The sequence below is a fragment of the Cottoperca gobio genome, chromosome 20 (genome assembly GCF_900634415.1).
Source record: "Cottoperca gobio chromosome 20, fCotGob3.1, whole genome shotgun sequence".
Classification (NCBI taxonomy): domain Eukaryota; kingdom Metazoa; phylum Chordata; class Actinopteri; order Perciformes; family Bovichtidae; genus Cottoperca; species Cottoperca gobio.
In genome coordinates, this window is record NC_041374.1 from 15,113,558 (window position 1) to 15,140,917 (window position 27,360).

General features: G+C 42.2%; 1 protein-coding gene across 1 annotated transcript; it reads right to left on the minus strand.

Moving 5' to 3' along the window:
* Positions 1-153: 153 nt before the first annotated feature.
* On the minus strand, positions 154-27,207 carry mkxa (mohawk homeobox a). The gene is made up of 7 exons (XM_029457271.1): positions 27,088-27,207; positions 25,627-25,897; positions 22,888-23,047; positions 20,003-20,156; positions 16,670-17,092; positions 3,009-3,042; positions 154-2,869 (listed from the first exon to the last, which is right to left on the minus strand). The coding sequence occupies exons 2-7, from the start codon at positions 25,800-25,802 to the stop codon at positions 2,662-2,664; spliced, it is 1,155 nt and encodes a 384-aa protein (XP_029313131.1). The 5' UTR covers positions 25,803-25,897; positions 27,088-27,207; the 3' UTR covers positions 154-2,661.
* Between the last annotated feature and the right edge of the window lie 153 nt (positions 27,208-27,360).

Sequence of the window (27,360 nt, forward strand, 5' to 3'; positions counted from 1 at the left end):
TTGCAATATATCTAGGGGATGTATAAAGTTCCAATATTTTGCTAACACGTTAGCCATTTGTAAGGTAATAATATGTCAATGTTGTGTTTAGAGATTCTTTTGCAGCCTCCATGCGGACAAAAAAACAATAACACAGGATGCTTTTCATTTCATTCAGAGGTTTATTCATTCATTATTTGCTTTGACCAAGTAACAACTGTTTTTATAAAAGAAATGTTACATGAGAGCAACTCGGACAATACAAGGTGATATGCATTTGGTCATTGGATTGAAAATCCAGTCTCTATCAAAACAAACAAAAAAAAGAAATCTCAATTTATATAACTTAACAATAAAAAAACAAACTATGGTCACCACTTTCTTTTTACAAAGTCCGCAATAATAATTTATAGGCTTTAATACATACCGTTGCTTTCCATTTGTCGGCATGGTTGTGAAAGCAGGGCTTGTGCTGGAGAAAGGCGCGTACAGTACCAAAGTGTTGGCCGTAAGAAATCCCTTTGTTAGAACTGGTTGTTGGGGAGAGACTGCAGGTAGTAACAACAAAGGCTGCTCTGTTGACTCTGAAGCCTCCTTCCCTCACTCTCTCTCTCTTCCTAGGGAGCGGGTATCGTGTGAGGTGTGAGGGTCGCGAGTGGTCCAGAGGTTCAGAGGTGTGATTAGAAACACAAGGAGCGGGCCCGGCACTACCCCACAGCTACCCTGCCTGGATCAGGTGTATAAAAAACACATGTGGGAGCCCGCAACCCCCACTGCATAAGCAAATAGTGCCTGGGGATTGGCTAGTGCGATTGATTTCATTATACCTCCATAGGCACGCTAACAGGAATAATATAGGGTTGTCCTTCATTTCTTTAACTTCTCTTCACCTTTATGTAAAAACACCATAAGCTCTCAATGGAGGCTGTGTGTTTTCTGGTTGAAAACCAAGAACTGTAAGTGCAGATATTTTTCGTTTGCACATTCAAGACATAAAAAAAGGTCAAAAAGTCACTTTGTGCAGCTTCACTCCCTCTCAAAGTCCTTGACCATAAGCACAGTATGGGTTGTCAAAAACAAAACAAAAAAACTGCACAATTTATGGAGGAGTGTACATTTTGACACACATAAACAGTACCTTAAAGATATACATAAAATTAAAAAGTCAGCATAGAGAGCCAACTTCAGTTTCTCCCGTAAGTCCAACTCCATTTCCCCCAGTTTGAGAACTTGGCATCGTTCGCCACAAACGTTTATAACATATGCATCGTACATAAGTTCTTTCTAGAAAAGAGGTTCTTTCCATTGGATGACAAAAGAAGCTCTTAATGCTGAACGGTTAAGTGAAACCAAGTACAAAGTTTTGATCAAAAACAAAACGACCACACATATACAGACTGACAATAACAAATACTTTGAACAGTTGCTTGGCTGACAAATAGATAATACGAGGGGGAGAAAATAAAACCTTTAAGTTTGTCCTCTGGCTTTTTGTATACAGCAATTTGAATGTAATGCTGAACAGCTGACAGGGCTGCGGTTTAAAAGGCTGGGGGGAAGCTTTTCTTTTTTCTTCTTGTTCACTCCGGTCAATCTTGTTCTGAGCACAAAAGGCAACACTGTCCACATAAAACACTGATAATGCATAGCAACAACATCCCTTTTAGGTCACGGCATTCCTCTGTCAGAACAGATACTGTACTTAACCTTAAAGCCTGTAGATCTACGTACATCTGAGTCACTGTGTGGGTGAACGTGACTTCATTCGGGTCCAGCTGAGCGTTTGTGCACGTTTCAGCAACTAAAAGCCACGATAAGAAAGGAATCCTTCGCTGGGTAATGAAATCCAAGGCCGACATATGGACATGGTGGAGAACGTTGGCTGCCAGTAGATCTGCTGCTCACGTTAGGGCAACTTATCTACGTCCGTAACAGTTATTGTTGGCCTGCCAGCAACAAAAGGCTGACTGAGACAAAACAGTGTCCGGTTTACAGTCAAAATGAAGACTCCAGTCAAAATAAGCACAATACCTTCAGGGGATTACTGCTGGGTATGCTGGGTGTGTGTGTGTGTGTGTGTGTGTGTGTGTGTGTGTGTGTGTGTGTGTGTGTGTGTGTATCTGAGTTGATCAGTGCCTCAGATGGTGAGCTCATTCAGTCCTTAAGGCACAGGCTGTTATGGGTAGTTTTCATTCACAAAACCAATCCTGAATAGTGACACTAAACATAGTAAAATATTCCAAAGAGGAACCTCAGTATCTGTACTTTGCATTGACCACAGTCGGCGAGTTATTTGTCTAAATAACAAAGGCACTTTCGGCAAAATACAAATTTTGTAGCATAAAAAAAGTAGGACATAAAAAAACTCATCAAAAATAAGTTAACATTACAAAAGTGTCTTGTTTTAGGAAATACTGCAGTGAAAGTCATCAACATTTGTCTGTCAACCCAGCAAAAAAAAAAATGATGGTCAAGGCCCCTTTTGAACTTTTTCAGACACCAATAACAAACCAAAAAAGAAAGAGTTCTCTTCTTGTTCCACACTTCCTCACCTCAAACATCCCCCTCTCTAAACAACAGTTCTCTTTTCACTTCTTTGGGAGTTTATTTGGACTCCGGCGAGTTTGCTGAAACAGGAATGTTTGCTGGTTTGCATAGAGAGATGGGAGGATGACGTCAGGGCTAATATTTCTGCATCAGCGGCACTTTAACAGTCTTGATCTCTGCTATATGGGAGGACTTCTGGATGATGCAGCTGGTGGTCCCGGAGGCGCTGTCCTTCCCCTGCGCCAAGTTGGTCAAGGCCATGGCGGCGTTGATCTCCCTCCAGTACGTCTCGTCTTTGCCCTTCACTCTCTCCTTTTGCGCAGGTCTGACGCCACCGGTGCCACTGATGACCAGACGAATATGCAAACAGTCACAGGAAAGAACAGAACAGAGAGCAGGGAGTTAGAGGCCAAGTTTAGCTTGTAACAAATGACAAATAAAGGATTTGATCTGGGCTGCGAGGTAAAAGAAAATCAACTCACATGTCACATTTACTTGATCCATGGTCTGTGGTTTCTGAATGTACAAGAAGAAGAAAAAAAAAGGTTAGTTTTGCAGAGTTCTCTGGGGTCAATGAGGATTTATTGAAATCTAGCTGAACATAGAGGCTCAGGATATGTGCTAGGATGTGTGTGTGTGTGTGTGTGTGTGTGTGTGTGTGTGTGTGTGTGTGTGTGTGTGTGTGTGTGTATGTGTGTGTGTGTGTGTGTGTGTGTGTGTGTGTGTTTGCATGGTTCTGTGTGAGGTCTGTACTGTAAGCGTACACCCTGTCCTATGCAAACATGTGTTGCTCTGTTTTCTCTCTTTGCTCAGATGCTGGACAAAAAGGACGTTTTGCAAGAAGCCGTCAAGAAACAAGGTGACTAATAGGATCGAGTTGAAAGATGTTTCTTATGACTCATAAACTCCATTCCCTAATATTTAGTTCGAAAACAAATGGGCCCCGGCCAGCGTAATTGAGTTGTCTGAGGAAATCAGATTGAAAATGACTGAGCGTAAAAGATTCGAGTGGGAATGAAAAGGCAGCAAGTGAGTCAGTGAGAGAAAGATGGATGTCTGCTCTATTTTCTTTTTCTCTTCAAATGGGAGCAATCTCCATCTCATATGTAAAACATTAGAGGGGAATAGCAGTCATTAAACACTGAATGCAAATTTCTCTTCAGGGCAACCAGTGTGTTTACTTCAGCTCGCTGTTCACTCAGAGAGAAAGACCATGTGCACGTCGGCGTGTGTGCGTGGGTTGATTTGCGTTTGTGAACCTGTCTTCAGTCTTGGGTCCAGCTCTGCGTTCGTTTTACCCAGCAGTCAATATGATGACACAGGCTTGGCGTTTCATGAGTCATTAAAGGAGAGCAGAGCATCTGGATTTCCTAGCCATGCAGCCTCCAGGCGCTCTCTTTAAGTAAACTAAACAAACAGCTAAGACCCTGTGAGCTTTTAAGAAGTTCAGTCGTGACCAGGTATAGATAACTGGTCATGGAACGTTTGAAAGAAGGCACATTTTCTTATGATTTCCATTTAGTCCAAAAGTACCAAAGAGTTAATTTTAACAAGGTCCTTTGCTCAACAATGAGTTCTTACTCATGGACTTCTTTCTTCACCCTCCCAGATGTCCCAGCAGGGACAACCACTCTCTTTGCACCCTTCATGCCACATTTCCCCGTAAAGCAAATTTCTAAACCTGAGCTGTCGTTTTAACAAGCCCTTCCTCGCGCCGCCGTCACCACAACACAACAGTCGACGGGCGTTCCTGAGTATTCCCTCCTGCTAATGATAATCTGCACCCTTCATTTTCAATGGGATTTTATTCCCATGATCGTTAACACTGGAAAAGGTTGTGCGAGGACAGCTTTTTAGGAGTTTAGCATCATCCCAGACAGCCACAGAGACGGAGTGCCAGAACTCTTCTGGCGTTGGAGGAAGCGCACACAGGATTTTACCGCTCTGCTTCGTCACCTCTAACCTTGAGCGCCTAATTATTTCCAATACCATGCTTTGTTCCTGCCTTGACTTTATAATGTTTTCCCAGTGTAGCGTAACCCACACTGACAGTACAGGGATTGCAATGCTAAGATGAGCCTGATTTCTAAACTTCCTATAGTTTCCCTGTTCGCTCTGTAATAGGTGTATTCCTCAGAGATAGATAGACTTCACTCTCAGCAATTTTCTGCTGTTGATGATTCGTAGATAGAAGAAGAGAGGAATGTGTGTGTGCACAAGGGAGATGAGAACATGATAACCCAGAAGTACAAACCACAGAATGAGATTTAAGGTTTTAGTGCGTCAAAGCGTTCCGATGAAATCCTCACATTCTTATCTGGCCACAGCTCCCTGCTGACCTATCATTCTCTCGGTCTTTATCTTGCTTTATCAGAGAGTCCCTTTTTCTTGATTGATATTCCTCAGGTCCCTCATCTTCTGTACTGATTTGCTGTAATACCTCCTTATCCAGGTTATCGGAGACTGACCATTCTCATGCAGCCCAGCCAAAACAAATGCAATATTTCCCGTTTATGTTTTAGTAAGGGGTGACTCTGTGCTATGTCAAGAATAAGCACTACTTTCCACATTTTCAAAGCTGCTTTTAAAAGCCCTTGATGTAATCCATCGCTTCTTTATCTCCTATGTTTCCTTATTCTCTATTTTCTAGCCATTTTTCAAACTTGTATATTGTGACTAGTTTTGGCCTAGTTTGTGAATTTGTGAATCAGGTAGATTCTTAGATAAAGAACGAGATCACGGGTACAAGCGGCTGCAATGGGTTTTCTCAGACGGGTGGCTGGCGTCTCCCTTAGAGATAGGGTGAGAAGCTCAGCCATCCGGGAGAGACTCGGAGTAGAGCCGCTGCTCCTTTACGTTGAAAGGAGCCAGTTGAGGTGGTTCGGGCATCTAGTAAGGATGCCGCCTGGGCACCTCCCTAGGGAGGTGTTCCAGGTACGTCCAGCTGGGAGGAGACCCTGGGGAAGACCCAGGACTCGGTGGAGAGATCCACCAGAGCTGGCGGATAGTGGCCCGGAGAAGGGAAGTTTGGGGTTCCTTACTGGAGCTGCTGCCCGCTCGACCCGACCCCGGATAAGCGGTAGACGATGGATGGATGAATGGTAGATACGTGAAGACTGTGACAGCATCCTCTCCGCATTATTTCTCCATATACTCTCTTGATTGTCTTCTGTGCTCGGAAACAGATTGGTTCGTAGTGAAAATTTCCATAATCACAGCTCTGTAATTGCAAGCAATTACACTGTTTGCATGTGTTGTTTATGTTCCCCCGGAATATATTAGCTTGGTGTTTACTGCTGCGGTGCTACTTGTATAGATTGGTTGGTGGCAGAAGCAAAAAGGTCAATAGCAGCGGCATCAAAGACAAACAAGAGAGAAGAGAGTCTCTTTTTGTGTGTTGTGAAGTCACTGTGGGCTATGGGAGTCTTTCCATTCCACAGGTTTAGGCAGCCACTGTCTACATGATCCATTCAGAACATACAAAGAAGTGTTTTCTGAGGCCGCCCTGACCCCCAGGATCCCCCACTAGAGTAGGCTCCAGTCCCTGCCCTTGGGAACCCCGGACCCCAGGATCTGAAAATGTACCACTGCGTATAAAAACTATATTTTCAAAGCTCCTAAAACCTGTAAAACTCAGATTTTTAAAAACACGAACAGTGCCAAAGACTCAATAACTCGGCAATAACTCACGGAGGACCTTTTATTATTTTATCAAGCTTTTTCACCTTTTCGTTTTTGCTTTACTGCTTTGCTGCCGAAAACTCAGTCGCTTCTGCTGTTGCCTTTGGGCTCCACTGACAGAGGGGTTTCACGGACCGCCAAGGGGGAAAGCTAAGAAGTTTGATGGTTTCTGGCGTCGTGATGGAAGTCCAAAAATACTAGCTCACTTAACTTCACCGCGGAGTAATGGAGTGAGAGCAATAAGAGGGCAAAAAAAGAAAAAAACAAAACGTCTCGTTTGGTGAAAATGAGAGAAAACAAGCAGGGGCTGACAAATTACAAAGAGAATGAGGTTACACCTGTTAAGATGACTGCGGAGGAGAGTGGTTGAGTATCATCATTACCATCTGGTGCTGTTGTTAGCAACATACAACAATAAACAAGGCAAACCCTGTTGCACAAACCAAGGGCTGGGCTGAATTAGGCAGACAAATAAACACACACACACACAAACACATTTTATAGGACATTTACGTTTTAGGCTTTTAGTTGGTGGTCTTATCCAAAGTGACTTAGAATAAGAACAAGTGTTAGGTCACCCAAAAATAACGTGTTGCCAAAAATAGGACTTAAGTGGCTTTACAATGTTCCCATGACCATAAAACAACTAAATCAAGTGTTTAAAAAACCAGAGCAGATAAGAGGGAGGACAATGATTTTTAAAGGAATAGTTTGGCCTTTTTACGGAAAGAACATTAATATCATATCTGAGACTGGCATCGAACTATAACAAATAAACGTATTTTCCAAAATGTGAATATTTGTGCTTGATTGTATCTTTCATGATTCATGCGATGTTTGTTGTTGTACTCACATAATTTAATGTAGTAATCGGAAGTGTCTTTGAACAAAACTAAATAAATGTAATGTAGTTTGCCTGGGCTATCTCAACTCAAGGTCTACGACCTTACAAGCTACCACCACCTGTTAGCACCAGACCAAAGTTTCCAAACTTAGAAACGTGAGGACATCTGAGCCGACTCCATTTGCTGATGGAGAACGTGACATGCTGTTTAAAGCTACAAAAACAATCTAGTAAGTTATGGTTAATTTGCCCAAAATAAAGTCAAAATTCAAAAGTAAGTTGATACAACTTTCCCATAAGGTACAACAATGTGTAACTTATGGCTTTATTAATGGTTATTTACTCATTCATTTGTGCCCTCTGGATCAGTTATAATGCATTCATATAAAACATAATGCAAAAGCTAATAAACCACCCAGGCTGTAGCTTCGCATAAAGTCATTAAAAAGCATGAGTTTCTCACTTTCTAATTAGTCATCAGAGACAATTAGTCATGAACAAATGTCACAATGTATTTGATAAAATCCACCATGTCTGAAGTTGTAAATGTTAATACATGACTTAATAAATAGAGATCTACCAAAAGGCAAGGCAAATGTCCTGCTGGAGGAGGATAAACACAGAGCAGAGTCTTTTTAACCACCTGGCAACTCAAAAGCTATCGTATAAACCCTTAAGAAGGACTTGAAAGTGATTCTAAAAGAATGAGAAGATTATTCCACCACCGGAGAAAGACACACACAAACATGCACATGCTCACACACACAAATCCAAACTCATTTGTTGAAGTAAGGAAATGAGCTAAGCTGATTTCCTCTCAAGCACCTGATGAGAACCAGAGTGGCGCTGCAGACTGGACAATCTTCTCGCCCGCTGACCTGTACAACCACAGAGCAGCTCAGCACGAGAACAGATCATCATGTCGTTACGCGGCTGCTTTGATTCCTCAGGCGACCAGTCCGGGTCTGAGGATGAGTCAGCACTTACTGTCACCACAGGTGAGTCATAACTCTGCTCTGGGCAGAAATTGTCTCATCCCGCAGCCACACTTTACCTCCAGCAACGCCTGTGTCGTGAACTCATCGGATATACCGTAAAGTCACATTCAAATAACAGAATGTACAGACATTTGACCACTTACTTTTAGAAAAGTGTTTTTGGTTTCCGACCAACGCTTCGGGCAACTAATGGCGGCGTCTATTGATGCTATCTTTGTTTGACATCAACCCAAGCCACTTCTTTAGCACGATGTTGCACACAGAGGCCGGGGCATTTGCTGGTGTCAGGCTTTCCAGAACCATCTTTTATATGTTTCTGTAATGATCTGTGCTTTTTATAATGTCAAAAGGAGTCTGTAAATGAAGTTAGAGATGCCTTGGCACTCCACTGCCGTGCGCTCCGCCAACACTTCTTTTATATTACCCCTCCCAGCCATTTCTCTCTCTCCCTCTTCTCCCTCTCTCTCTTACTGTCTTTACAGGTGGTGAAGAAGTCTGAATCTTAGGCTCAAAACAACCATACTGTCAATTCCACTCAGTTAGCCAAAGACATCATACAGGGCGTAAATTGAATGCTTTCTCCTTTTGCCCTGACAACACTTTCATCACTTAAAAAATATTGAATAATTAGCTCTTACACTATTAAAAAGAACATACACTCAGTGACAGAGCCAGACAGATACTGAGCCTGCTGCCTAAAAATGACTCTTTCTTCGCCTATGTTGCTTTTTTTTGTCCATGTCTGCCTCGGCAGATGACACACTGTGTGTGTGTGTGTGTGTGTGTGTGTGTGTGTGTGTGTGTGTGTGTGTGGCTGCGGTCGGGGCAGATAACCAAGATCCAGAAATGAGGATTACGCTCTGTGTCTTCTTGCTAGATGGAGAAATAATAACAGTGTTTCAAATGTTTAAGCACTGCCAGGTTGTCATTGTGTTTACGAGTGCCAGTAAACAGAGTGTAATCAGGGCCCGCCATAAATCAGCCAAAATGAGAAGAGCGTCTCGACGGAGAAGTAAATACGTTGTCATGGCGAGTGTGTGTGTGCGGACTGCTAGGGTGTCATGGACAAAACTAAAAAAAGGCGGCTCATCATGAGGAATCAGGAATCGGGATTAGGCGTGACAGCAACAGATGATCGCATAAAAATAATGATCACAAAAGATTGCAAAGGAGACATTGATAGCCATCTGAGGATCAGAGGGCTCACACTTCAAATGCTGACTTCATGATAACAGAGACACGTGTGATGATGAACAGATGAGCCTGTCACCACTGCAGGTACAAAAGAGACACAACTGGGCTGAGCCATCCCATCCCACTAACATCCTCATGAAGAAGGTTTGTTGTTTGCGGTGCACAAAACACACACATTAGTTTAAAAGCAAAGCAGAAACCAAGAGTAAACATTATTTAGATTCTTAAGTGTTTTCATGTGCCCAAAAATATCCTTTTTTTTCCAGGAGCTGGAGGCCAAATGATATGTTTGCACTGCACTCCCTGCATCATTATGTTGCAATTCTTCACAGTGGTAGGTTGAATTGCCCTCTCACACACTTAGGGGATTTCTGTGTGTGTGTGTGTGTGTGTGTGTGTGTGTGTGTGTGTGTGTGTGTGTGTGTGTGTGTGTGTGTGAGTGTGTGTGTGTGTGTGTGTCCCATGCACTCACTATGTCACACCTCTCTCCTCTGTCCCGTGGGAACACAATGGAAGCCTATTGTTCTAGACACAGCTTTTAAAATGGAAACAATTTGTGTTTTATACAGGCCGGGGCAGTGCGGCTCGGTTTCCCTGACTAGGCAGGCAGCTGTGTTTTCTGAAACTGATGACCTGATTGTGTGTATGAGTGTGTGTGTGTGTGTGAGTGTGTGTCTGCGTGTGTGTGTGTGTGTGTGTGTGTGTGTGTGTGTGTGTGTGTGTGTGTGTGTGTGTGTGTGTGTGTGTGTGCGTGTGCGTGTGTTTGTCTAAAAGCCTTGGCGTGCTGATGATTTAAAAACGATCAGGTTGAGAGGGCTCATTATTCCGCACTCTTCCAGTTCTATGTTAGGGAGTTGCGTATAAACAGTGTCTGTTCCGATGTTTGTCTGTTAACACTTCTCCGCAGCATGACGGCTAGAATGAACACTGTCTAAGTCTGGTGCTGTCTTCTCTGTTCGCCTCGCACCCAGCCTCTGTTTAGTGGTCGGAAGCCAATCTTCCAGTGACAGAGGTTCACCATCAGGGTTTCTTTTCTCTTCTTTTTTGTTCACCCTCTCTCTTCCCTCTCTGTGTTTTTATCCACCTTTCCATTCGCATGAAGCTGCACCACAGCTTAATGCCAGGATTATACCTCACCTCTGCCAACTCCCAGTCGTTCCCACCGTCGGACCGGCCACACCCTGCAGGACACTTCACAGCCTTTCATATACATCACTGAGGACTCCACCATGTCAAGACAGAGTGCAAAAATGACTTAAGAGCATATCATGTGATGTAGGGCTCTTATTTTAATTTATTTATTAGAAATTAGATTTGAAATTCATGTTTGCACTCTGTCTCAAGTGAGCAGAAACCAACACATACTTAGATATACAAATATGTGTGTAACGCTACACTTGTTAAGGCGGGTTAGTTTATAGTGTTCCTAATCCTTAACCTTTGCATGAACCATGCTTATCTGCAATATATAGTAAGTCCACATTATTTAAATGGTCAATGGTCAATTACACAACATATCCCTACTGATATGTAGCCATCCATAATCTTTTCAATTGTAATTCCTCGAGAAACAATTTCCCTTTTCCCCTGTTACCAACGGTGCTACGAGATTGTTTGTTTTTTCCTTATTACATTTAGAGTAGCGTTTCACTGCATCATTCCGTGTCATATCACATTTTCAAACATGTCTAAAGAGAAGAAATAAGCAGCAAACATCTCCGTTAAATATGCCGGAATGACTCGTCTGCAAGGAAAAGTTACCACATGCAATACTTAAAGCAACTAAGAGAGCTAGATAATAAACAGCATGATGTCATGTGTGTGTTTTTCTTTTTAAAAAACTAATTTGCGCCAATTTACTTTGAATTAAACCCTAACCCTAACCCTTGTTCATTCAAGTTCAATATTTGCTGCAAATCTGCACAGCAAAAAACTAATTCTTTTGAGAAATAGGCCATTACAATAGAAGCTTTAAGAAGTTCCCTGATTCAACTAGTTTTCTGCCAGAGAAAACAAGTTGAACCTTTATCTCTGGATAATACAGCTTAACAGTGACACTGTTTTTGGAAAGACATCTTGCTGTTTATATAATTAAATAGTTAAATACTCTGAGGAGCACAAATACAATTCTTATCATATCTATTGCACAACATTTCAGAGGTGGATATTCAAACGCAATCTATCCACATGGCCTGACACCACTAGGAGGAAGTGCAGACATATGAACAAAATATGTCAAATATGAGCTTTACCCTCACCTCAGTTTAAACTCAACCCATACATCCAAGTCCTATTCCTAAAACAGCCACTTAATAAAGCGAGGCCTGATCAGCTGTCTTCACAGACTCCCCTCTTCTCATACACATTTCTTCCAACCACCGTCTCTGTGTCTTAGTCACCACCACCATGCTGTCTTTCTTCTCCCAACAGGCCGCGGCTGGAGAAACTCAACTCTTAATAATCTGGATGGAACACGTGCCTCCCGCTCCTCTCCTCCCTTCCACACTGATTCCTAAAGCCCAACCTGAACCCAGTGAGTCTTGGCAAAAGCTGCTGTCTTGGAACAACATCTCCCAACCCCCTCCTCTCTCTGTCTTCCCTTTCTCCTTTCCTATGGAACTGTGGAAAGAGCTAATCGTAGCCAGTCTATCCACATCTCTGGATTCCGAAAATGTGGCACGCTCATCAATCACTGTCCCGGGAGTGGCTCATTGTCACCGAGCGGCCTCGTGTCAAGCATTGTCTTTTCTGTTGCTCTGCGGCCTACAGTAAATTACGGCGCTGTTCATCAGTTAAGGACTTGACACTGGAGTCTTAAATCAGACATAACAGCAACCATCCATCCACACAGTAGGGTTTCTGTCTGAGAGAGGAAACCAAGGAAGACATTAATGGTAAAGGAAATCAAGTTAAGTATATCTTGTTAGTCAAAAATATAAAAAAACAGCCATGATAGTAATCTCTTTTTATCGTGAACAACCATCATATCTTTCTACTTTTCTACCTTTTTTTTCCACATTAAGATTACTTTTCTTCCATTCACCTGGACGACTCCAGAGCTCCTTAAGTGCCACTGAACTCTCCAGGATTCAATAATTGTCTGGCACACTCACTGTAACTTTATTCTAAAAAGGCCTGTCGGATCTTAGTGGCCGCTGTCACGGGACTTAGAAAGAAGTCACTTTAATGCTGTAAAGTGATGGTGAACTTGTGGCTTTGTACGACCAAGAGTCTCTGACATATATTATTTAATTCAACAAAAATGTATAATTGTGGAAGTTTAAACAATTACATTTTTAGCCATGGCAGATATTCATGTTGGAAGTATTTGAGTAATTTCTTTTCATAAAAACACTATCATCAGGTCAAATTTGTTATTTCAACGATACCTTTGTTTACGACCAAATACCTGAAAGACTATTGACCTCACCAACAACTTTTGTTAACTGCTTATTAGCAAATATCAAAATGCTGTATTAAGATGAGGTGCACATGGTGAAAAGCTTCCATGCTAAACATCTGCATTTTGGCATTTAGAGCACATTAGCATGCTTTAGCATTTAGCTACTGCTGTAGCCTCACAGAGCTGCTAGCATGAGGCAGCAATGTGCAGCACGCAAACAATGGAGAGTAAATAGAAAAACAATAAAGATGCTTTCTAAAATTAATTTTTAACCACTCTGGCGGCGTGACACCAGCACCATAACTTTGGTCATCCAGTGACTTTTCATCTAGCGTAGCCATGAGGCTGACTTGTAGTTTTGAGTAAAATGTCTTGAGAGCTGTGGTGATCCCCTAATGTTTCATGTAGCGCCATCATGGGATCAAAATGTGTCCAATAATAAGACCAAATACCAGCGAAACAAACTAACCATGTGCACTTTGTGATTAGTGCTAATTAGCAAATGTCAGCATATTAACACCCTAAACTAAGAAGGTTTAACATTATCTGCTAAACAACCCTACACTAGCATTTTCCTTCAGAGCATATTATCACGCCTATGATAGCATTTAGCTCAAAGAGCCACAAATATGTATGTAGAGATTTTTTTTATTATCTTAATAAAATAGGTGTACGATCAAAAGTGGCAGCGAAAAAATATCCTTATTGGAAACTTGCTGGTGGCCACTCGCTTTCAGCTATCCGTATTTTCCACATCAATAGAGGAATTGGCAAGTGTTCTACATCCACCATCAGGCTACCGTACTCAGCTGTAACCAAAGTCCATAAAGGAGAGAACCTGAGAAAATGTACCGGTGTCAACCTCATGTAAAACGTCTGATCGAGATCTCTCTGTCTCCCTTCGTAGAAACGTTGGGAGTTATTTGCCGTAAAATGATCTATATGATATCGGACGGGGCAAAATCTGGTACGGAGCGAGAAGAAAAACATTGAGTCAGATTCCTGCCATTTAATATCCCATTAAAGGGTAATTTGGCATGAAACCCCTGGCATATGTGATGGAATTCTACTGCTCCTTGTGTTCAATGAAATTCCCCACAGGCTTTGGACTGTAGGTGTGTGTGCAAGTGTGGGTGTTTGTACTGGAAGTGTGTGTGTGCATGTGCTCGTATGCGGCCTGTGAATGGTACATGACTGTGTGTGTTTTTTCAAGTGTGTGAGTCGTTTCAAGCCAGAATAAGTGTAGTTTTCCACAGGGGTAAATCTACACTCTCCATCTCCTGCCACGTCTGACTGCCCTCTGTAGTCACAGATAACACTGTGGGCTCAGGCTGCGGCCACAACAGCCAACTGGTCCATTACTGGACTTTTAGCCAATGGGATGATGGTTGCCAGGCACGCCACTTTTGCTTTGACCAATCCAAATAATTTTACAGGCCGGGATCCGTCAAAAGAATGTGCCAAGAGACACTGTTTGTGCTCTTTCTTTCAAGTTCAAATTCTTTTCTTCCGTGCCGACTGAAAATGTCAGACATTTTGTCATTGTCAAATTCACAGAGCCTAAATCACATTTATTGCCGTCTTTTTTCTCTCTGTTTTTACTGATATAACTACAGATTTATGCAAAATCTGCTACTCCGGAAAACATTTTTCTGTTATTATAGAAACACAATAAAAGTATTTGTAAAAGAGGAATGCGTTCACTACAAAAATATCTGGAATGTGCAGCCACAGGAGAAAAAAAGACGGCGGAGGAAATGATGCAAACCCGAGCTTAAAATGATTTCTCTCTTCCTCCCTCTTTCATTTGCTCTGTCTGCGTCGGCGAGATCAGATGTGGAATTAAAATTTCATTTTCTCCACTTTTCTTTGTTTCGTTTGTTCAACTGGGCGATGGGATCCGAGGGCCCCAGCAGGTGTTCGATCCCATGAGTCAACACCGCCTCAGAGAACTTTCCATGTGCGGATTCAAAAGCTTCTCTTGCATGTAACAGAGTAACACTTCTGTAAAAGTGCCAGAGCCCGAGAAATCCAAGAGGGAGACGTCAGGGCCAAGAAATTATATTAACGATAGAGATAAAATAGTTACTCTCTATTAGAAACAGCAGGCCAGCCAGGTGAATTAATCCTTTTTTGGGGATTTCTCTTATTAAAATCTGGTAGAGAGGGAGTTATAAGTCTCACTTGGTCTATCCATGTCGTTCTTTCTTTCTCCATCTGTGAGACCCAGCAGGTGCTTCGTTGTGAAAAAAGCCCGATGTTCGTTCAGGTCACAGGGTTTCAAGTTCTTCGATCGGGAGGATTGTAACTGTTGCGGCAGTTGATGCATTTCATACACCCCCACCCTCCTTCACGCTCAAGATAATAAGAAACACATTTGTCCATAAGAAGAGCTTCGAATGAAACACAATAAAATCTGCTCTTCCACGCACAAAGCCCACGTCCTCCATCACTCCATCACCTACACCTTCAAATCCAACCCCCCTCCCGGTACTGCCCACGCTCAACAGAAAGTGAAAACATCACTATTGGTTGTGAACAAAGACCCAGTGTTCTCAGCTGAAGAAGAACTTGGACAGATCTGACTTTGATTGTTCACAGCTTAGACCAGTTGCGAGCTGAAGCGTTGTGAAAGAGTTCTTTTGATTTGCAAGTTCCTGACACTACGTTCCCAGCTGTAAAACATTTAAGCTGGTTCAACGCAAATACACAAGTTTCTCTGCTGCCTAAAATATGAAACAACTGTGTTAACAAACAGGACACATATCAAGTTTCCATTTCTATAGCGTTTACCCTCAAACAATGCATGCTGGGAAGTCTAATAATATTGTAGTGATGCTTCTTTTGAGTGAACACTCAGCACTACTACACTACTTTACTTTAAGATACATTCATGTTAAATTAATAAGACATATTAACAAAATCAAAATAATTATAAAATATTAGTTGGTTCTAGTCAATTCTTCCCATTTATATAGTTATTTTTTTCCTTTTACCTTCAGTGGGACAATGTTGAGTCTAGCCTGAAATTAACTGATGTACAACGAAGATGCCCTAAATAAAAACATGTGCAAGTAATAAAGTCCGCAAGGCGACATTTTTTAAAGGATTATCTCCCTCCAGTAGGAGTCAAATCCCAGAAACAGAACATATTGTGCAAAAAAAGCACACGTCTAGGCAAAAAGGTACAACAAAGCTGTTGCTCTGCCAAAACCAAAGCAACACTTCATCTGGCCTTATCTCACTCTGGAATGTGTTTTTCATTTAGCAGAGAAATTAATGACAGAGAATGACGTGAGCAACATGAGGCCGAATACAAGGGCATCAGCATCAATAATGTAAACGACCTATATCAACAGATTCAACTTTGTTTTTGCATGACCTCTGGGTTTCTTTTTGTTATTACTTTCCTTTAAAAAGTGATACAGCCTTTGTCTAAAAAAAGAACTTTTACAGATCACACACACACACGCGCGCGTAGACTGCCGACACACAAACACACAGCCCGCTTGCTTTGCCCCTGCTCTCTCAGTGGGACCTCATGGCAGGATCAAAGGCATGCCAAACAGTAGTCTGAAAGTGAGCATGTTCCACATGGCCTTGTTGTGTCTGGCCTGCTAAAGCCCGGTCAGAGGAGCTGGCTGGGGGGAAATCCTTCTCTGCTTGGCTGCAGCGGGTGAGAGACAGCCAGTGTTCTCGTGTGAGAGTGTGAAGTGACAGCACACGGGCTCCTCTACTGTGGATATGTGAATGTGTGAATGTGTAAAGGCTCTGGGCTTTACTGCATCTCCAATTCAGTAGTCATAAGAATCATTATCAAATGTAGGGAGGGGGGAACAGTGTGAGCAGGCAGCAGCAGTGTAATATAGAGAGAGGCAGACAGTTGGAAATAATGGACCAGCTGCAGGAATTAAAACAAAATGTGCAGATGGAGGGGGACAGAAAAAGAACAAAAATGAAGGATGTCGTGTGTGCGAGGGAGACTCTTGAAGGGGAAAGAATGTAAGAAATGTGGCTCCTTACCAGCCCGATAAACAAAGTTCGCCTCGGCCTCAGAAGAAGACGGCGAGAGCAGCTCGTCGTCGTACTCGTTGGAGCTGAAGGAGCCGGAGTGGTTCCTCTTGCGAGCGTCCATGACGGCGTTGGCCACCATGACATGGCGCAGCGAGTCGTTCAAGTAGCGGTGCAGCAGGCTGCTCTTGTACTTGGGTGGAGACACGTAGTCCTCGGTCAGTGAGGCGGCAGAGCGCAGGCCCGCTCCCATGCCCATGCCCATGCCCATACCCATACCCATACCCATACCCATGGCCATGCCCATACCCATGCCCATCCCCATGCCCATGCCCATGCCCACCATGGAGGAACCCTCCTTCTTGATCACGCCCGGGTACATGGGCTTGTTGAGCTCCTCGGGGCCGCTCTGTGTCCTCTGAGGGTTGTCCCCGTCTACAACATCAAGGGGTGAAAATCAGAAAAAGATCATTTAGACGCATTGCAGAAATACATTTTCCAAAGCAAAGGGAATCTTTCCAAGTATTCTTTACTTATTCACACTCATACTGTCTTGCATGTTTCTTCCTATTTGTGACTTTTTTGCTCACCTGGAACTCAAAAACCTACATAAACCATTCTTATATCTACATGTAGATAAGTGTATGTGGTTTCCTGTGGTTTCATCAAATGTGCATATATTTTAGATATAGATCCTATCTCTCTTACAGATGTGTAACAATATGTCAAATCATGTGTAATTATTTGTAGATTATTTGCTTTTTCTTATTGGTAACTGTTATAATAAAACTAATTTATTTTTTACTTAAAAGCAGTCTCTTTAGATATACAATATATTTAGATGTCTTCACCCGTATACAGTAAAAACTCAATTTAATTTGTAAAATATTTATCATTGAACATTGATTAACTGTACATAAGCGATTAATGATGACAACTTTATTAGTTATGTAATCAATTAAAAACAAATGGAGGTCCATTCAGCACCAGTGCATTAATAACATAGCCCCTACTGTATATATACTCTATATATGTTTTATGTCATTTTATGACATTTCTATTTTATATGTGCTCATTATTGCACACTGCCAATAATTTAGGGTTAATCTGTGTTCAAATGACTATAACATCATCCAAAAATCCTGCCAATCAGCATCTGAGCGCACAGCTATCCCACACAATTTATTCAGCAAATGTTCCTCCAGTTTAAATCTAACTAGCTTCTGCGCATTGCATGTTCATCCCCGCTGACTCACGGTCTGGTTATTTTTGAGCTAATCTTGAATCTAAATACCAGCGCAGGGAGATTTCAACCTGGCGCTCCTGCCCTCCCGTTGGCAACACCTCAAGAGCAGAAAGCCCAGCCGAGACTTAAGACGCATTACCAAACCATAACGGATGGTAGCCTATTTCCTCTCCATCAAGACCACATTGCCCCTCTATTCCCCTGCAGAAATAAATAATTTCCAGGGCGCACTGCGGCCGAAAAAATTGAATTAAAGCAAAGGTCTCTACCTGATGAAAGAAACTGGGGGGGGGGGGGAGATAAAACACTGTACTGAAAAACCAGATATCCTCAGGCAGTGGGGAAATCAGGGAGAAGTTCACTCGAGATACTGTCCCTGCCAAGGCTGTAATTATGTAATTTGGGCAAGACTTTTGATTCAGTCTGGGCCAAATTAAAATTATAGCTCCCACTTATCAGAAACACATGGAGGTAGCATTCTTGCTCTCTTTCCCTTGTGCAGTCTGAGGTAGAATACAGCGAGTGCTTCAGCATCTCAGCTATAATAAATCTAATCATTATAATCCCTTAATAGTGTCCTTTTACCTCTAGGTCTACCACCTATTAAAAACACCTGTTTTAACACCTATACATGACATCCCATGCAGGAAACAGCATTTTGTCTCTACAAAACAAGTTGGACCATTTCAGGACAGTAAGAGGAATGTACGCCGAGTCAGTGGGGTCAGGTCTGGCCCCATAAATAGCCTCTGGAACAAAAGCATAGGCTTAAAAACATAATGGAGGGCTTTTTAGTGCATGGGTCAGAAGTGGGAGCAGGCTGCGGATAGCTTCATAACCATAATGTGACAGGGAGAAGAGTCAGAGAGATATACAGAGCCTCCGGTGGTACAGTGGCCTGTGGCGGACACAATGCAAACACCATGCACACATTCCTCTTTCAGCCACACGCTCAGCCTCTCCTCCTCAAAAACTTAATTAGAGGTCACTGACACCACAGCGCTCTTCCTCCTTTCTGTTTATTCTCTCACAGCGTGAGTTGTGTATGTTTTATATACTTTTTATTTCCCTACCATGTTTTCAGTGCTGTCAGTGAGTAGAAAAAGGCAGTTGCTGTAAATACACGGTCTGACAGAGAGCTACTCATTTTCAATTGTAGGCTGGGACACAGGGGTTAGCTCAGCGGGGTGTTTTAATGACAGCGTGTCGCAGCACCGCCGGCCTCGGCGTCTCTCGGCTGGGTCACACACTCGCCATTTATATACACCCAGAACATGGCTCTGCATAGCATCCGCCTGCTTTAGGTCGTGTACAGATGGACATGGCCTTTGGCTAGAAGCTAGATTTTAATTTCAGGGGCACAAGAAGTATGATGTAAGGGGATTATCCGAGTCACTCTGTGCAAAGAGCATCAGGTTCACACAAGGGTGTGTGACCAACTTATAACTGAAGTCCTTTTTGATGTGATATCTTTAAAGTGATTGATGGATAGAGCAGTAACGCAAAGACTTTCACCATGCTTTATAGCTATGTTAAATCCTGCCAATCAAACAAATTAAAGGGGACATATTATGCTCAGTTTCTACTAGAATATGTTTACATGCTGTCAATCTGAATATACCTGTATTCACCCTCTGTCTGAAACACTCCGTTGTAGTGCCTGTCTCTTTAAGCCCCCTCCTCTATATTGTAAAGAGCCTGCATGTGACATAGGAAGGGGAGCTACAACTAAATGGCTTGTTGAATCCCAAGTTTTCTGACCTAGGCATCCCACAAAAAACTAACCGAGTTGTCTTATTTCACAGTTTTCATAACCCAAATGTATATGCACAAGCAGTGAAAAAGTAAGTTTTTCATAATATGTCCCCTTTCAGATTCAGATATAGATTTAAGAATACCTTCAATAGAAGATAACTGAAGAAAACCCACAAACTTCCCCGTTACAAGCAACCATAACGAAAGAGGTCAAGAGTCACAGGGAGAAGTGCTCAATAAGTAATGATAATATATGCTAATAATGATGTTTAGTTGTCTCTTTTAACTTGGAATGGAACTTGGAAGACAGAAGGAGTTGCTGCTAAGATGCAGTCGAGCCGTACCGTCTGAGCAGCTGTCCTCGCTGCTGACGCTCAGCCTCTCTGCGTTGCCCTGCACGTATTTGTTGTAGAGTTTGATCCTCAGCGCCCAGCTCAGGTCTGGCTGCCTCACCGTGTTCTTCAGTCGCCTTCGGGCATTCGCGAACCAGTTGGAGACCTGCGAGAAAGAGCAATAGGAAAGAGGGAAGAAACAGCAAACAGAAACATATATTATTGTTTGGATTCCAAACACCTCCACATCCATAGCAAAACACAGACTTGACTATGAAAATGTCTGCTCTCCGCCTAGCCATCAGTCTCATTCAGAAAAACCAAAGGGAGACTGAGGCAAAAGACAGAACCAGAGTCAGGTTGCAGAGCAGCTTTCAGAAACATCCCAGATGCTCCGGAGAGACACCCCAGCGTGCATCTTTTCTATATCAACGCCATGTAGAAACATTCAACACCATCCAAGCGCCGAAGGGCCAGCGAATGCAACGTTTCATTAACCAATGTTCCGACCGAGATGTGCGTCCCCAGTGCTTATTCTGGACTCGCAGTCTCCCTTCAATAATACATTTTTTCCAACACTGTCTTCAAGATGCAATAAAAAAGACACTTGAGCCGGCGCTCTTCCTTTCACTGGGAAGGGAGACCATTAGATGTTATACTAGAATAACTTTTCATGCTCAATAGACTTCAAGCGGCTTATGAAGGGGCTGGGACAGGGGCCTTATGCTAGAGTACTTATTTTTCTGATCCCCTCTTCTAGTATCGTGTTTCTCGTTAACTAAGACCATCCCACATCCCTTTGTCTCGAGCCCAGCGCTGTGGCACTCCAGGGGGAAGGCGGCATCTAGTACATGTGGCTTGGCCGGAGGGGAGGTGAGGTGAGGGGAGGCGAGGCATGGGACGGCTCGCTAATGAGGACTGGAGGAAAGATGACTGTCAATGGGGTGAGAGAAGAGAGAAGGGATGGCACGCCTGCTCAGATGACACCCAGAGAGATTAAAAAAGGGGGACCAAGCAGCCAAACTCTTTCACCCGTGGCCCGTCTGTGCTGTACGCATCATAGAGGAGACGGCATGCAGGCGCGCCCAGGGATTTCAACAATGATGGAGAGATGGCACTGTCGTATGAGCAAAAACTCTAAAGAAATAATTTACAATGTTTAGATGGAAAAAAGGGGCTGTTTAGCTAAAACATGACAGATTTAGTTGCTTTTAACACCTGGTGCCAGGGGGGTGTTTCCAGGGAAAAATGCACAGGAAGTGATGCGTTCTACATTACTGGCAGCGGTGGTTTGTTTGGACTGAACAGTGGAACAACTGGATAGTTCTTAGGCTCCATAAATGGAAAGGCAAAGAAAAGAATGCCACTGTGCAAATAACAATTATTTTCATATTAAATCATTTGTTGATTATTTTTCCCAATAACCCATTAACAGTTTAAAATGTCATGAAATAGTGAAAAACACCTGGCACATGTTCCAAGAAGTCAAGGTGATGTTTTTAAATTGCCTGTTTGTTTTGTGACCATTAGTTATTTTTTTCACATTTGAGAAACTAGAAAGAGAATGTTAGATATTTTAGTGAAAATATTACTTAAATCTATTATAACAACTTTTGGCAATCCAAAAAAAAAACTCACAAACATAAGCACAGAAGAAGAAGAAGAAGAAGAAGAAGAAGAAGAAGAAGAAGAAGAAGAAGAAGAGAAGAAGAAGAAGAAGAAGAAGAAGAAGAAGAAGAAGAAGAAGAAGAAGAAGAAGAACCTCCTTCGTGTTGGAAAATGTGATGAAAATAATTTACCTGCCTGTCATCGGCCTCGTCCACTGACCTTACACGGCTGCTGGCATTTGGGTGTCAGTTTAAACGTATGCGTGTGTGTGTGAGTGTGAGTGTGTGTGTGTGTGTGTGTGTGTGTGTGTGTGTGTGTGTGTGTGTGTGTGTGTGTGTGTGTGTGTGTGTGTGTGCGTGTGTGTGTGAGCAGCACAGCATCCCGGTGTCCAATACAAAGCATTCCTCTGCACTCTGCTCGCCCTCACCAAAACAAACAGCTCCATCAGGCTCCCCCAAATGAGAACCAGATTAAGCAGCGTGGCCGGCGGCCCGAAAAAGCCGCCGCAGACTTTATGAGGCCGTATCAGTGACCTTGTCAGCCAGATGATACTGTACATACACAGCTGTAAGTGCCAGACACAAAACACACTCATATTCACCACTGGCTTTTCCTCTCAGTGGTCAGTAGTCACTAAAGTCAGATTGTCCACTGTACTCTTGTATTATCAGTAGAGGGTGCAATAGCATATAAGAAACATGAATTTACTAGTAAAGTATAACTTCACCCAGACTAGGGGTTCCCAACCTGCAGGTCTGGGCCATCACGGGCTTTGAGGATGAATATGAGACAAACCAAAGAAGAAGAAAATACCTTTCGACAGTACAACATTTAATTAATTTTAGATTTTCTTATGAAATTATGACTCGTGTTACCTCTTCATGCCTCTAAAATGTATAACATAAGAAAAGAAAATCACTTGTTGGTCCAATGAATTGAAATTCACAATTCAAAAATGTGGGGGAACAAAAACCTCTATTGTAAAACTTCTAATTGTATTTACAGACGTGTTGTCACATTTTGAGGGAAATGAAAAAGAATGGCCAACTGTAGCATTTGGAAGAAAGTAGAAATAACCACCGCTGCATGTGAGCTGTAAAATAAACAGCTCAAGATGTGAAAACACTTTCTACTCACAGCCTCCTTATTGCAAATGCAAGTTGCAAAATCCAGTTTTTCAGACCTAATTAGACACAAACTCAACCGCAGGAACAAAAACCTCACTATTTCCCTCCCCCATACTTCCATCAATACTCTTTTTTTATCACCTGACCAGAAAGTAGACTCACCTGGACCAGGGTCATTTGCGATCCGAGGGCCAGCAGGATTTTCTCCGTCTTGGTGGGGTAGGGGTTGTCTCTGTGCTTGTAGAGCCACTGCTTGAGCGGCCTCGCCATGTCCTGCAGGGCCTGACGCTTGTGTCGCACTTTACCGCCGCTGGGACGACCCCTGTGGACGAGCAGGTAGAATAATGTCAGTCAGATATCCCACTGAAGATAGAAGTAACACCTTTATTGTAAAAAATGTAGACATAAAACCTAGATAGGCCATGTATATGGGAATTATGTGACACATTTCTGTCCAGCACATTTATTATTTTTTAAGAAAATACTCTTTATTTCATTTATAATCTGCCAACAAACAATGCAGGATTTTGTCTTTTCTTTATAGGTGTAAAGCAGATGATTTGACTTGAAGCCATTCTGCATTAATCAGTAACATCATGTGTTCATTATATCAGGATACAATGTCGGAGAATAGTCTAAATTCCATCTAATTTTACAAATGAGAGTAATATCTGGTTTTAAAGCCTTGAAAGAGAAACAGGATTATGTTGTTTATTGAAGTGAACCAAACAATGTTGTGCAGCTGCAAGTGGAGTCCTAGCATGTTGTCGGAATTCGTTAGTCATGACACATAAAGTGAACAACACGCTATACAGTGTGTAATTTTCTCACCCAACGCACTGCAATTAAACTAAGAAAGGTTGGATTAAAAGAGAGAGAGACATAGCAGTGGAGAGAGAGAGAGAGAGAGAGAGAGAGAGAGAGAGAGAGAGAGAGAGAGAGAGACTGAAGCAGACAGAGGCAGAGAGAGAGAGATACACGCACCCACTCAGTTTATTTTTCATTGCGTGTCCCACAAACCGCCAACACGTTGCAATGAAACAAACAAAAACGTTTTACTCAGGCACACTTCTTTTTTTTTTTTGCCAGATTAACATTTCACACTCATGAGAAGTGGATCAAGAACAATGTAGCCCGGTCACATTCACAGCCAAGCCATCACACAAGGGACTGACATAAAAAAAAACAGAGATTCTACTTCTGGTTTTCCTTTACAGAAAAGAACTATGACACATGTCCAGAGGATGCTATAAAAACATCACAGCAGGAATATATATATATATTAGAAATATAACTCATTTTGAGTCCAGAAAGTGCTCCTACCAAAATATGTTTAGATTTTTAGGCACATTCTAAAGTCCCAAATCAGAAACTCATCGGTGAGTACAGTCACTAACAGCTCTTATAAGACTACTGTAGTACTATTATAGAAGGTAAAATAACACAACAATATAATGAAAACACTATAAATGTCTAATTGAGCAACACAGATGTGAGTTCCGAAACAAATATTAACATGTTTTATTCAAGTCCGTGTTAAGCAGCCTGATGGTTTAGGTCTGTGAAGGATTCAGTCTCACCTTACTCCAGGTTTTATGAACCTGTAGATGTCAGTATGGTGCTGTGCTCCGCTTCTCCCTTTATCTCACCAAAAAGCTCCACCGACTGCAGATGTAACATATTTTAGTCTAACCTCAAGTCTGCCTGAGGTTCATGTTCTACAAATATTTTCCTTGTAATCTAGATCAGTATGAACATCCGAAAGGACATTTTACTCCGTGTTCTGAACTTTGGTTTAAACACTAAAAACACACACACGCACACACACACACACACACACACACACACACACACACACACACACACACACACACACACACACACACACACACACACACACACCTCTGTTTAATAATTTAATGTTCTTTGTTAGCGCTGATGCTTCCCCTGAGGTGACGTCTCACAGTCACATAAGCTCACTAACACGTAATATTCTATCTTATTATTGAAGGTTACACCTTGAGGAGGCTTCTCGAGGTCACCGCTATCCCTCTTGTTCTCTATCACACATGTACCCATTAAACATTCAAATAATACATAACAAATAATAGTTACGTGATATTTGACTGCTCACAGTCACATAAAGGAAAAACAAAATAAAAATATATGTTTTTAAAACGTGGCTCTTGTGTGATTGACTAGACCACACAGAGAGTTAAAGGGTGAATTTATGTATTGGAAACAGATGGAGACCTCTATAAGACACGCTACCGAACACTGCTGACCTACTTATTAATTTTGAGATTAGCTGTGAACATCAACACCTAAATGAGGACCAGATTGGAAAAAAGGGAAATATTAATTCCCTGATCCATCAGATCCTGTTGCTTTAAACTCACATGAAAAACAGTCAGACTGGATAATTAAATTTGTGTTTCAGACTTGATATGCAAAGCATCAGCAGTTGCAGTTTTAGACTGATAAAAAACTGTCCTTGTGGATATTTTATCCGCGCGTAAAATTCTAATTTGTGTGCGTAAATGCGCAATTAACGCACACCTGCAGATACAATTGTATTAATCCGAAATTTAATTAATAGTTTTGTATTATAACTAAAGGAGGCTTATGCACATACATAGATCACCAATGTCATTTTTTATAGGAAATTCACCCAAGAAGTAAGTCTAATACTTCTTACCCTGTATTAATTTTAGATGGAGATATAACCACAGAGCTTTGAGAACAAAATCCATCATTGGTGTCCACTCTCTCGGTGTGCTAAGTCATGCCGAGAAAAATAACCATGAAACAGAGGTATTCCTCATCAGTAACCCCGGACATGTTAATAAAAGCCACACATGTTGACCAGCAGCGTTAAACGCAGCAGAACACTCCACATACCCGCTCCGCCTGTGTCTGATGGCCTGGTTGTCTCTGATGGTCTGGTTGCTGGAGAGGAGGTCTGGATGTTGCCCGTCGATGACTTCTAGATAATTTCTGCTGCTCATTTCCACCTCTTTCGCCTTCTCCTCAAACAGGACCTGGCTGCTCAGCTTGTTAAAGACAATGGTGTTCATCTTTGGCCAGATATTTCCCCGACTTCTCTGATTCGCAAAAATTTTAAAAGAAAAAAAAGTCTCCCCGGATTTGTCACAATGTTTCCGTGTCTCTCCTGTGAAACAAGTGTGGATATTATTCACAAAAACAGTCTTCGTACACTTAACAAATTGTGATGTGGTCATGAACTAAAATGTGACAATGGGTCGTTGAAAAACACAAGAAATATATATTTCTTTGGGAAAACACGCATTTCCCCGATACATTCTGATGATTCTCTGGAGTGTGTGAATAGGTTAACCTCCACTATGAGTCTGCTCATACAAATACACTGAATGAACCAGCCTGCAGACGATCTTAAGATGAGGCGGGCCGTGCGTAACTGTGCTGTTGTGATGTGTCATTATAAGATCGCTCTTTGTAAACATTTGCATCTGCAATTCCAATTCATAAAAAAGGCTTTCTGTAAAGTCTAATCCAAAGAATTGCACTCAGTTGCGTGTGCACTGCATGTTACAGATATATAGATAGATAGACGTTGCTTGTGGTGATTAGCAGTGCAGAGAGCAGGTCCATTATGACTAATTGTATTTTACTCGCGTTGCAAGACTGTTTATACTCTTACTCAGCTTCAAACCTGCTTTTCCTTAGAACAAGTGGCACAATTCCAATCAATTCTATTTTATTCAATTTCGCTTTATTTTCAACAACTTGGGAGAACATCAAAATCTACAGTAGCCTACATACACGGTGGTTTGGGTTGTAAAAACTTAATTTAGGTCTTTAAAAAACGTGTTTTAGAATTCCAAGCATCTTAAATATTGCTGCCCTGTCTCTTCTGCACTGCGGTCTCATGTCACTACAAACCCTGAATGGTTTATTTTGGTTGGGGCTCTCCCTTTTTAATGCAAACCAAACAAATCCTGCAGGCTGTAGAAATGTGACATTTTGTTTTTCTCTTCACTTTCAATTTGGAATTTCTCTGCACAGGTTGAATATTGAATGTGTCACGGGTATAGACGCACCGTGATGTGGTGCCATCAGCAGCAGCCAATATGTAGCCTAGAAGTGATGAAATAAACATCATACTGGCAGAAAGATGATCTAGATTATATATTATATTTAGGCTCTTATAAGACTAAAAGTCGTGAGGCTTAACGTCAGAATAAACAGCACAGCAAGTCCCATTCAAAGTTGGATAAACTTGCTTTAAGTGTATTTATCCTTCACTACATCCCTGGTTCCAAACTTTGACATTCATTCCTAAATCAATCATGAATGTGTCAGTGTATCTCGGTCAGTTACCTGTCTTGGGCCCCTCCTGCGTCTCTCTGCTGTGTAGAACAATAATCCTGTTTCCAGTCGCCCATTCCCTGCTCACATGTTCCCGTCCTGAGATCCTGAGCTCAAACCACACGGACCGCCGTCTCCTCCTCCGCTTTATCCAGCGACCTGCTCCGCGCCGCCCGGGACTCTGAATATCTCACCCTGCTCATGTTTCCTAGTACACAGCCCGAGCCTGCGAACATACTGTTGATGGTTTACGCCGGTTCTGGGGCCGTGGCCAGCAGAGGGAAA